General features: G+C 35.8%; 1 protein-coding gene across 2 annotated transcripts in view; it reads right to left on the minus strand.

Moving 5' to 3' along the window:
- Positions 1–204: 204 nt before the first annotated feature.
- The window catches only part of LOC106872498 (uncharacterized), a 54267-nt gene continuing 41971 nt past the window's right edge, over positions 205–12500 (minus strand). The window contains exons 2-5 of one of the 2 annotated variants that reach the window (XM_052967728.1): positions 12196–12288; positions 6813–6926; positions 3736–3811; positions 208–1143 (exon numbers count right to left, since the gene is read on the minus strand). In XM_052967728.1, coding sequence (XP_052823688.1) covers positions 723–1143; positions 3736–3811; positions 6813–6926; positions 12196–12288 — 704 coding nt within the window. In that variant the 3' untranslated portion in view covers positions 208–722. Of the gene's footprint in view, positions 1144–3735; positions 3812–6812; positions 6927–12195; positions 12289–12500 lie in introns of both variants that reach the window. The other variant, XM_052967729.1, reaches the window with a different exon arrangement.

Raw genomic sequence — 12500 nt, forward strand, 5'->3', positions numbered from 1 at the left:
ATATATACATACATATATATATACATACATATATATATACATACATACATATATATATACATACATATATATATACATACATATACATACATATATATATACATACATATACATACATATATATATACATACATATACATATATATATACATACATATACATACATATATATATACATACATATACATACATATATATATACATACATATACATACATATATATATACATATATATATACATATATATATACATATATATATACATATATATAATTCCATGCATAAATTCTTAGAGTTGGTTCAATATCATTTTTCATTACCCCACCATCTCACTGTAAACATTTTCATTCTTTGTAATTTTCTGCCTTCATCAAACATTTTTACAATAAAAGAAAATTATTACTTTCATTTTGTCTTAATATTTTTTTACCAATTTACAGCAAGAAGGTGGTGAAGCGACAACCAAAATGGTTAGTGATATTTAATCACATTACTATAGTTTCAGTTCAAATCCTACTCCAGTCATCCTCCTAGTATGGAGGAGTTTCAATTCAAGTATCTGGGACCAATTTCAGCAGTCTTCTTTCTTTCTCTCACCTGTAAATTGGAGACTACAAGATGTTGCTTAGAAGTCATTATTTTCTGTCAAAGATATAGTGTTGACTTTATCACAAATTACTGAACATTACAGATAAGATATATTGTTTAGGAAAACAAACAATCACAAGATGTTTACATAGATAGGCGTGCTGTTTTCCTTATCAACATCCTTTAGTGGCTGTGGTTCCCAATAAAGGCCAGAAGTAAGTTTGTCATTACTGTTGATGTTTTTCATCACAGTCTGTGGTTCACAATAGAGGTCAGACAGTTTGTCACTGCTGTTAATGGTTTTCATTGTAGTTTGTGGTTCAGCATAGAGGCCAGACATTAGTTTGTCATTGCTGTCAACGGTTTTCAGTGCAGCTTGTGGATCATAATAAATGCTTGTAGTGATTTTCTCATAAATGTGTGACTCTTCATTTTCTTGTGAAAGCTGACAGTTGACTATAGTATTAGGGCTCACATAAATACTGCTCACATCTGGCTGACTGTATGGGTGCATTTGTCTCCGCTGTACAGTTCCATGTTTTGATATCTGGTATCTGAAATATATTTACAACAAACACAATTTCAAGATCCTGTTGTTTTTCTGTGTACAATCAAAACATAAATTCATTGTTATAAAACAGCTGAATTAAACAGAAAGTGTATTTAAAAAAGATTTAATTTCTAAGACAGTGTTTCACTTATGTAGAAATGTATTGGTAGATAAAACTGTATAGAAATCCATCATTATATATATTTATTTATATATAATTATTATAGCATCCACTTTTCCATAGTTGCATGGAACAGAATTTGTTGAGGCAAATTTTCTACGGCAGGATGCCCTTTTTTTCACCAACCCTTACCTGTTTCCAAGCAAGGTTATATTTCTCTGTTGCTGAGACAGGTTTTCATGAAACATTTAAAATGAATGACCTATAGTCAAAGTGCATCCAAGAAATTTATCTCTGACATAATGAAATTAAAACATTTCACAGTCACACATCTCGCATTTCTTTTGCGGTTGACTGTATAGTAGACAGCAATGATGTAGTTTATCTTTTATACTTTACTTGTTTCAGTCATTAGACTGCGACCATACTGGGGTACCACTTGAAGGATATTTAGTCAAATGAACTGACCCCAGTACTTATTTTCTTTTTAAGCCCGATACTTATTCCACTGGTCTCTTTTGCCAAACTGCTAAGTTACAGGGATGTAAACACACCAGCACCAGTTGTCAAGTAGTGGTGGGGAACAAACAGACACACATTTACAACAGGTTTTTTTTCAGTTTCTGTCTACCAAATCCACTCACACAGCTTTGGTTGGCCTGCATGCCCAAGGTGCCAAGCAGTGGGACTGAAACTGAAACCATGTGGTTGGGAAGCATGCTCATCACAAACATACATGACCAAGTATTCCACAGATATGTGCACCCTTAATATAGTTCTCAGGCAGATTCTGTGACAGGACTGTACCTTTTTGATTATTTGTACAATGCACTCAATAGGCTTCTATAAAGTTTCCATCTACCCCATCTTGTTCATAATGTAATGGGCTAAAGCAAGGTTACAGAAGTAACAATTGCATAAGATGTCATGCAGTGTGACAACCTAAGACCACATGGTTGTGAAGCAAACTTCATAGCCATTTGGCTATACGGCATCTAATAAGTATGTTTATAAATATAAATGAATATATAGACACAGAAATGCTTTTGTGTGTGAGTAGACACAGCTGTGTTATGGACTTCTCAACTATGTGGTTTCTGGTTCAACCCTTTTGCATGGCACTTTAGGCAAGTGTCTTCCATGACGCCCAGATTTACTTATAACAAAAGACGAAAGAAGCCTCACTGTGTGTGTGTTTGTGTCTCCATGTCTTGACATTACATGATGGTTATAAATAAGTGCCACTGTCATTCATTCCAAGAGGAATAGTCAATTACATCGATCTCAGTGCTTGAGCATTACTTATTTTATCGACTCCAAAAGGATGACAGGAAAAGTCAACCTTGGCGGAATTTGAACTAAGATCATAAAGATGGACAAAATACTGTTAAGCCTTTTATCCAGCATGCTAACAATTCTGTGAGCTTGCCACCTTGATAAACCACATCATTGAAAGACAGAGATTCATCACCATGTGTTTGCATGTACAAGTTGATATTTATATGGCTTCACTTGACAGCATCCATGAGAAACTGTTTTATAATGTTTACATTCCTTGCTGATCCTGTGACCAGTTGCTCTGTACTTTTCTATGGCAGTGGAATAAAAAAAAAAAATCCGTTGAAGAAGCAGGTAAAGACTGATAGCAGGAAGGACACCCTGCTTAAATAGACTCCCAGTATAGATAAACGGATTATCACTAGAATAGCTTTGATATTAAGATATTAAGGCAACATGCTGACAGAATAGTTAGTGTTGGGGAAAATGTTTAACAGTATTTTGTCCATCTTCACTTGCTGAGTTCAAATTCCACCGAGATCAACTTTCCCTTTCATCCTTTCAAGGTCAATAAAAGAAGCACTAGTTGAACACTGAAATTACTGGCCTTGTGCCAAAATTTGAAACTAATATTAATCAAGAGATTTCTTGAAAGTTTCTCTAAGAGCAGCACAAGATTTCATAACTCTAAAACTCTCTTTGACTTGAATCATCCTGTGATAAGCAGGTGGAGTTCAATATTTCTGTCATCTTTCAACAAGGACATACCCACAGTCAGTTTGCTAGAAATAACAGCCAAAATTCCTTCAAATCATTCACCACTCACCCCAACTTTTATAAAAGACTTTTGATAATGTAGTACTGAGTTTGCAGCAGATAGAAAACAGTCGGGTAGGTCATATAGTCATATGATCATATGGTCTGCTCAGTCAAGGATGAGCTAATGAAGAAATATCTGTGGTAGTAGTCACTAGATTTGCTAGAAATAGCAGTCAAACCTTTCACAAAACATGTCCTAGCATCTTAGAAATTGGATAATGTATTTCAGATTACACTATGACCCATCCAAGGCATAAATGGCTTGATCATAGATCTGCTGGCTCAGAGCTGACCTAGGGCTAAACAACAACTTACATAGGTTATTAACCCACTGATCTTATAATCTTGCTACAGAAGAAATATAAGAAAGATTCTTACCGCCTCCATATTAATCCAATGATAAGAGCCATTATCAAAAAAAGGCCTCCAATTAGACAGCTAATGAGGATAATTTCTGTAATGATAGAAAAATCAGTTGTACAAATATTTGTCTCAGTTAATTCGAGTTTAAAATATACATATGCAAATAGGTAACAATTATATTTGGCTGGTGTTTATAGACTGTTAGCAGCTCATTTACCTGCATTTATTCATTTTGTGTCTATTTTTTTCCATGCTAGCATGGTTGAAATGAATATTTTATTTTGACATATTGTTTTACAGCTAGATGCCCTTCCTGGATGTCTGCAGGGCTTTAGAGCTGAGTGGAGTGGTATCTGATTTTGTTGTATTATGTAGGCCATGGAGTTTTCTGTATTGTGACATCACACACACTGCTGTTATGTTTAACCTTTAGTGTTCATATTACTGTCACTGGAGTGGTATCCATGGATAATAGTTTGGATTCTTCCAGTTTTATTACAAATGTGCAACTCAACACAGATATGTACCTTCTGATGTAACAGCATCAGTGTGTAAGAGCAACACAACATGCATTTATTCACACTGATTTAGAGTGTGTGTTTTTATTTAGGACACACCAGTAATCCAAACTATTATCCATGGATACCACTCCAGTGATAGTAATATGAACATTAAAGGTTAAACATAACAGCAGTGTGTGTGATGTCACAATACAGAAAACTCCATGGCCTACATAATACAACAAAATCAGATACCACTCCACTCAGCTCTAAAGCCCTGCAGACATCCAAACTCTAAACTGTTTTTCAAGAAAGGGATCTCTTATTTCACAAAGGTGCAAAGCTAGTGAATAGTCTGTTGATAGGATGACTAGTGGCTCAGTGATTTTCAGAAAAGTACAAATGTAAAACACTCACACACACAATGCAAATCCTTAATTCATACACTACAATTGATCGCAATATCTGAGACTATAACAACCTGCAAGACCTTACGATTTAAAGGATGACATTTAAATCAAGATACCTTCCTTCACAACTTTGCTATCAAGTAAGTGACCAGTCAAAATTTACTCTAAATTAAAAAGTGAAAGAGAACACATACATACGCATTCACATATGCATGCACACACGCACACACATGATGGACTTCTGTCAGTTTCCCTCCACCAAATCCACTCACAAGGCCATGGTCAAACCTGATGCAATAGTTGTAGACACTTGCAGTTGGATTGAATCTCTGAAACCATATGGTTTGAGAAGTGAACTAGTTAACAAATCAGTCATGCCTATGCTTATTCTATGTTACAAAGCAGGCGTTCAGTAATTCTATTATTGAATAGGCTGTGCACACACACAATCACATAACCCTTTTTTGTTGTCTTCCTGACTGATGAGAAGCAGAAAGGAAGGTACCCTCAGACCAGGGACCAACCTGAATTCTTGCAACAAAGAATTCCACTAATGACACCCATAAACCAAACAACACATTAATTCTGCCACCAAACTTCACTCTTGCCAATCAGCTTCCACATGCTTTCTTTATCATTCACAAGACATTCGGGGTCGATAAATAAAGTACCTGTTACGCACTGTGGTTGATGTAATCGATTTAATCCCTTTGTCTGTGTTTGTTTGTCCCCTCTATGTTTAGCCCCTTGTGGGCAATAAAGAAATATATATCATTCACAAGACTTTGACCAATCCATGGTACAAGTCTCTTGATTAAGTATCATGTAGTGGAATTGAACTTGGAACATCATGGTTGCAAAGTGAACTTTACCTCAACATTATGCAGTCATCTTTCTAAGGTTAAAATAAAACTTACTTTTAATTTTTTTTTTTTTTGTTATAATGAGAACACAGAGTAATTACAGTGTAAATGAGAGTTGGGGTAGACAGCTGCAACAAATAGGTTATTAAACCTTTAGCATTTAAACCAGCCATATCTGCTTCAGATACTCTACTTGTTTTATGTTTAAACCAGCCAGATCCATTCTCTTGCATCTATCCTACAGTGTCATTCTAGAAATAAACAACCACATCACTGAAGTCTCAAAGCTACAAGGTAATTCGTGATACATTCAAAACAATGTGAATAAATAAGCATTACATCTGACAGTAATATGAACATCAGATAATTATTGATTGCTGGTGTGTCCTAAATAAAAACACACACTCTAAATCAGTGTGTATAAATGCATGTTGTGTTGCTCTTACACACTGATGCTGTTACATCAGAAGGTACATATCTGTGTTGAGTTGCACATTTGTAATAAAACTGGAAGAATCCAAACTATTATCCATGGATACCACTCCAGTGACAGTAATATGAACACTAAAGGTTAAACATAACAGCAGTGTGTGTGATGTCACAATACAGAAAACTCCATGGCCTACATAATACAACAAAATCAGATACCACTTCACTCAGCTCTAAAGCCCTGCAGACATCCAAAACAGTCCAAACCATAAAAATGCTACATTATGACTCAGTTATTCTGTACCCAAGTTTCTAACCAGAGCTGATCATTTAAAGCAGAAGGAACTTGTGGAAGAGGGAGACCCAGGAAGATATGGGACAAAGTACTGATGGCCAATCTCAAGACACTGTGCCTTACAAAGATGATTAAAGACTGAGATATCTGGTGCAGTTGTACTCAAGAAGATTATCTGCCACAGCAGATTTGATACCAGTGCTGGTGCCACATTAAAAGCATCCATTTCACTCTGTGGAGTGGTTGGTGTTAGGAAGGGCATCTAGCTGTAGAAATCATGCCAGAACAGACAAAGAAGCTTGGTGCAGCCCCTGGCCATACCAGCTCTGGTCAAACCTTCCATCCCATACAAGCATGGAAAATGGACATTAAATGATGATGATGATGTCCCTTATTGAAAGCAAAGCAGCAGTTTCACACCACTAACTGGTACCTTGGGTATCTTTAGTGGAGTCCATTGTAATGCAAGTATTTCGGGTTAGGTCTCCAGTCTTGGAGGCCCTGTGAGTGGTCATGAGTATTGCTAAAAAAAAAAAAGGGTTTCTCTAAACCAGTATTTTTTGTATATTTTCAAAATACTAAAATTAGGGCTTACTTGAGTTTTTAGCTGTTTGTTTGGGAGCATTTCTTAAACAATTTGACTGTGATGGCTTGGTGGAATTATCTGGACATTTGTTGAGGCCTTGTAAACCAGGGTTGTTACCATCAGCTGAAAGATATTTCATTCATTAATAAATCATAACTCATTAGTTAATATAATGGTATAAATTGTAGTGAAAGAGGTGGTCATGAGTTGTGGTTTTTTGGAAAGGGAGGAACCTGTTATTTCCAGAGAGGGCTAGATGGTTAGAGTTGGTTAAGTGGCACTACATGACTCATACTTCTAATATTAGGTGTCTGTGAAACATCACCTGATTGACTCAGGGTAGAGGAATGAGGGCAATACCTCAGATAAGTGGAAATAAAAGGAAATAAAGCTGAAATATTAGAATTTCTTTTCTTTTCCTTCAGCTGTCTTAAGTCCTGGTTGAAACATTTATTGTTTGTCATGTAGTGAATCAATCATTACTGTTTCAAACATATGAATCTGTTCAATATAAACTATATTAATAACTTTTACTAATACACATCTGACAAACTGACTCAAAGCACTATTAAACAAACAGGGTACCCTTCAAATATCTCACGCCCCAATTATAAGAAGTCACAGTATGGTAGTAGGTTGGTAGGATTGTCAGACAAAATAAATTGCAGTATTTTATTGCAAACATATGAGTTATGAGTTCAAATTCTACTGAAACCAACTTTAGTTTTCATCATTTTAGTGTCAATTGTGTAAAGTATCAGTGACATATTGAGGTCAATTTAATCAACTGATGCAGATGTCTCCCAAATATCATGCAAAAAAATATCTATGGCTTAGAAGGTTGAAATAATCTTAACATTGCTATAACTTAAAGAAAAGATGAAGATGTTAGTGCCAAAATCTACAATATTCCTACAAGGAACAGTAATCCCAAGTAAGGCCTAACAATAGCAAAATACCACCTGAAATCCTATAGCTAACAGAATAGGTGATGTGTCAACATAGGATGTCAAAAGAAGACATTGGTTTATGTGATTTTCTAAATATCATCATCATCATCATCAACATTTAACAGCCATTTTCCATACTGGCATGGGTTCGAAGGCTTGACAGGAACTGGCAAGGCCAGGGGCTACATCAGATTCCATAGCCTCTTTTGGTTTGGTTTCTATAGGCAGATGCCCTTCTTAATGCCAACCATTCCACAGAGTGTACTGCATGCTCTTTATGCGGCACCATCATCAGTGCTTTTTACATGGCACCAGCACACACACCAATGCTTTTTATATGGCACTTTGGTTTTAGGATCTCAATTCTTTTGTGGTGGGCAGGTCTTCTCAAGCACAGTAATGCACCATATATATCAGTCTTTTATCATCTCCTTCATAAGGTTCAGCATTTTGAGATCAGCAGACATAACATAGTAGATTTATGATTGAGACTGTTCTGTATGTCTGCAGGGTTTTAGAGGGGAGTGGAGTGAGTGGGCGTGAGTGGAATGGTGACTGGTTTTAGAAGTAAGGGGTGTGGTGTCTTTGGACTTTTATCCATGGATAATAGTTTGGATTCCTCTAGTTTTATTACAAATATACAAACCAACACAGATTTGTATATACTGCCTAAAACACAAGATGGGATGGTCATGGTTGGAATGCCTTTGGTTATAGATCTATTTGATCAGAACTGACCTGGGGCTAAACAAAAACTCTTAAAAATATTTTTTTGCAAAATATGTGGAAAAACATGGGAAATCTTCATGTTTCCTAATTTCCAGATTCTTTTGCTTCAAAAGTTATCATCACCATCATTGTTTTAATGTCCACTTTTTCATGATTGCATGGGTCAGACAGAGTTTATTGAGACAGATTTTTTACACATTTTCAGCAGAATACTGGAAATTAATGGCATCGCTTGTATAACAACAACACTCATTTACAATAGTTCACACAGTATCAAGACAAGGAGACACGAGCTTACATATATATTACACACACACACACACACACATATGTTGGGCTTTTTCAGTTTCTGTCAACTAAGTTCACTCACAAGGCATTATTAGTTGGTCTGTAGTTGTAGTAGAAGACACTTGCCCAAGGTGACATGCAGTGAGACTGAACCCAAAACTGTGTGGCTGTGAAGCAAACTTTCTAACCACTCAGCTACATCTGCCTCTAAAAGAGTAAATTGATTTTGAGTATATTACATGACAAACATGGCTCACTGGTTAGGGCATCGGGTTCGCAATCATGAGGTAGTGAGTTTGATTCACGAACCAGGTGGTGTGTTGTGTTTTTCAGCAAGATACTTTATTCCATGTTCCAGTTCACGCAGCTGTAGAAATGAATTGCAATGTCATTGGTGCCAAGCTCTATCAGCCTTTGCCTTTCCCTTAGACAGCATCGATGGTGTGGAGAAGGGAGGTTGGTGTAGGTGCAGTTACCTCCCCTGGCGGCAGCTGCCTAATAGAGGGCATACACAACATTAAGGTTCAGAGGTTCACCTCTTCCTTTTTTGATGTCGTAGAGCAAAGATGTGATTTAGTTGGCTCTCACACATCACATGCCAGTTAGCAGACAGGAGGCAATGTTCAGGAGATCATGGCCTCCATGTATCAAACCATTTCCATTTATTATTCAGCTTGCATATACACATGTGGCCACATTAAATGTATTTAAAGTTACCACCTTGTTCCATGTATTTCTTTATACCATGTTCCTGTCAAATGATATTACAGCCCTCCGAATAGAGTCATATTTAGATGGTTCCACAACCATGATACAAACAGACCACTACATCATCTAAACTGGTATGCATGAACGACTGCCAGCTTCCCAAAGACAACCTTGCCTCAGAGGGGAACTTTCTATGTGCAATCCCAAGGTCATTCATGACTTAAAGGGTTCTTCTTCTACATGACAAACATTAATGTTTACATGAAATAACCCCGTGGCAATGATTTCCAAACTAGAGTGGTAAATTTATTGCCATCAGGTAAATCTTACATACCCATGGGGTCAATATGTTGGTTCTGGATTTATCCTTTTTAAAAGATTAATTCTTTTGAAAAGAAAATCTGAAATTGAGAAGGAAATTTAAAGTAAGCCAAGTTTGTGAAGGATACTTCTGAAGATGTGTGGCCTAGTGGTTAAGGGGCTGAACTCACAATCATAAGATCATGATTTCAATTCCCAGGCTCGGTGGTGTGGTGTGTTCTTGAGTAAAGCATTTCATTTCACACATTGCTTCAGGAGTGGGAATTTTTGTAACCCCAATCACTTACACGCCATTAAAACTGAGTGCAGCTCCAGCCTTGTGAGTCCTAGGGATCATGACAAATCTAAGTCTAAATCTATTACTTCAGATTTAACAACTTGTATTGTGTGTGTATTAATTAGTGTGTTGCTAATTGGAATAGCCTAACTTGTTATTTGATTTGTTAATTGTTACTGTAACTTAAAATAATTGATGTTTAGAAAACAATATTTTAAATTCCTTCTTTGTCAGTCATTTTCTTATAGTAAAAGAGTAAACTTAAATTACTGAACAAAACAGGGTGGGAGCTGGGTGAATTTACTTTTACAAAGTTGTTGGGAACAAAAATAAATGGACCCCGCCCCCATTCTACAGAAATACTTTTTGAAACATTCAGTGAAAACAGTAGAGGCTGGAAAATACTGGTAAATTACTTATACATGGTATAACAAACTTTGGGATTCTTTCACAAGATAATAAAAGTGAAAAACAAGAAAAAAGTCATTTACTTAGTCCTGTTCCAACATGGCCAGAATAAGCAAACTGGAATAAATGCGAGAATATTGCCAAAAAATCTTGAGATGTCTCAGTTTTTACTTCCTGCAATGCACATCAGTGTAATTGCTGCACTGTATTGGTGCAACAACTGTCATATAGCAAACATGTGCATACTTGTGAATGTCACACATGTAACTATTCTATTCAGTTTTCTGTTAATGGCATACATATGTTGAGGTTTCCCACATGTGACTGTTCTACAGGTCACACCCATATAACCATACCCCTACAAGTCACACAATTGTAACTGTTTCATGCATCACACATGGGTGACTCCCCATATGTCATCATCTGCAACCATTTCTAGATGTCACACAAGGGCAGTTCCCCTATTTGCCATGCAAAGATGATTGCTATCACATGTTACACAGTGGCTTCCAGTAAGTTCTATTATATAACTAACATGAACAAAATAATAAATACAGTGAATTATGTCATGATTTGCTGATGTCAGTATGGCTGATATTTAACAATAAGGTTTCTAACATTAGGCAGAGAACAAGTATCAGATTGGTTATATGATATTTGGTTTATTCTTGTTAATCTAAAGAGAAACCCAGCAGTGATTTCTTCATAAATAAAGTGAAACGCAGAAAATCTAGCCTTTGTCACAGACATATGAGTTAAACTGAGTGCAGTGAAATACAAGTAGATGGACATAGATCTTATCCTTTTTAGAGACAGTTCATCTATGTCAGGGGTCAGGGAACTTTTTTAACTAATTAACCAAAACTATGTTTATTTATGTTGATGTTACCCCCTTGATTTGAAAGGAAGAAAATCATAGATTCTTTGAATTCGAAAGATTTATTGAATCTGTTTATATGGAGAATACAATTATAAATATAAAATAAAACAAATGTGATAAAATAAATTAATATCAACATTATGAAACAAAGGATTTTTCCAGAAACTTTTTCACTTCAGGTTTTAGAGAAATGATGTTTGTTACAATTATGTCAAAATTGAGGCATTTTAATGCCAGAGCAATTTGGATACAGTCTTCAGGGTCAGATCGATTACTCTGCTTTGTTTTTATGTTCATTTGAGTGGAAAGTCCTTGTTCGCAAAGGTATGTTGTTGCAAAAGGCATAAATTTTTGACTGCCGCCTCATGCCAGAAGAAAACTTTCAGTCATAATTTTACTTATGTCTAATGAGTCCTCATTGCCCACAAGAATTTCATTTTTACCTCACTTGAGGTAATTTACACCTGTTCACCAACCCCTGCTCTATATTAACATGTTCAAGACTTTGACACTTTAGTATTTAAACCAGTCATACTTGACCAAAATGATTTCCCTGTTTTATCTTCAAATTGGCCAGATCTGGCCTCTTGAACCTTCTCTACAATGTCATTCTAAAAATAAACAATCACATCATTGAAATCTCAAAGTTACAAGGTAAATGCATGACTAATTCATAACAATGTGAATAAATAAGCATTGCATTTGGCAGAGGAATCTGAATGCTAAAGAGTTAAAACAAATTATGAATTCATTTCATTCAGTCTAGAATGGTTCAGGTAATGACAAATGAGAAAATTCTTTATCCAGTGTTGATAACAAAGTGTAACTTACCATTTCCTTTTGATACAAAGTGATTGCAGTTTGCTGTTGTGTTCTTGTCACAAGGTTTCCATACTTTGTTACTTGGTTCCCTCTCATTGTTCTCTGAAATCAAAAATTAAAAGAACTGGGTCATTATAAAATCCAAGTAATTAAAAATAGTTATAACCTTCAATACGAGTGTCTTATACTATATGCCTGGATCAAACAAACTCTGGGAATGAATTTGGTAGATGGAAACTGAAAGGAAGGTCAGTGTTTGTTTCATTTTGTTTGTATATGTGTATACATACATCTGCACATAGATATGTGTGTCT

This window comes from Octopus bimaculoides, chromosome 5 (genome assembly GCF_001194135.2).
Source record: "Octopus bimaculoides isolate UCB-OBI-ISO-001 chromosome 5, ASM119413v2, whole genome shotgun sequence".
Classification (NCBI taxonomy): domain Eukaryota; kingdom Metazoa; phylum Mollusca; class Cephalopoda; order Octopoda; family Octopodidae; genus Octopus; species Octopus bimaculoides.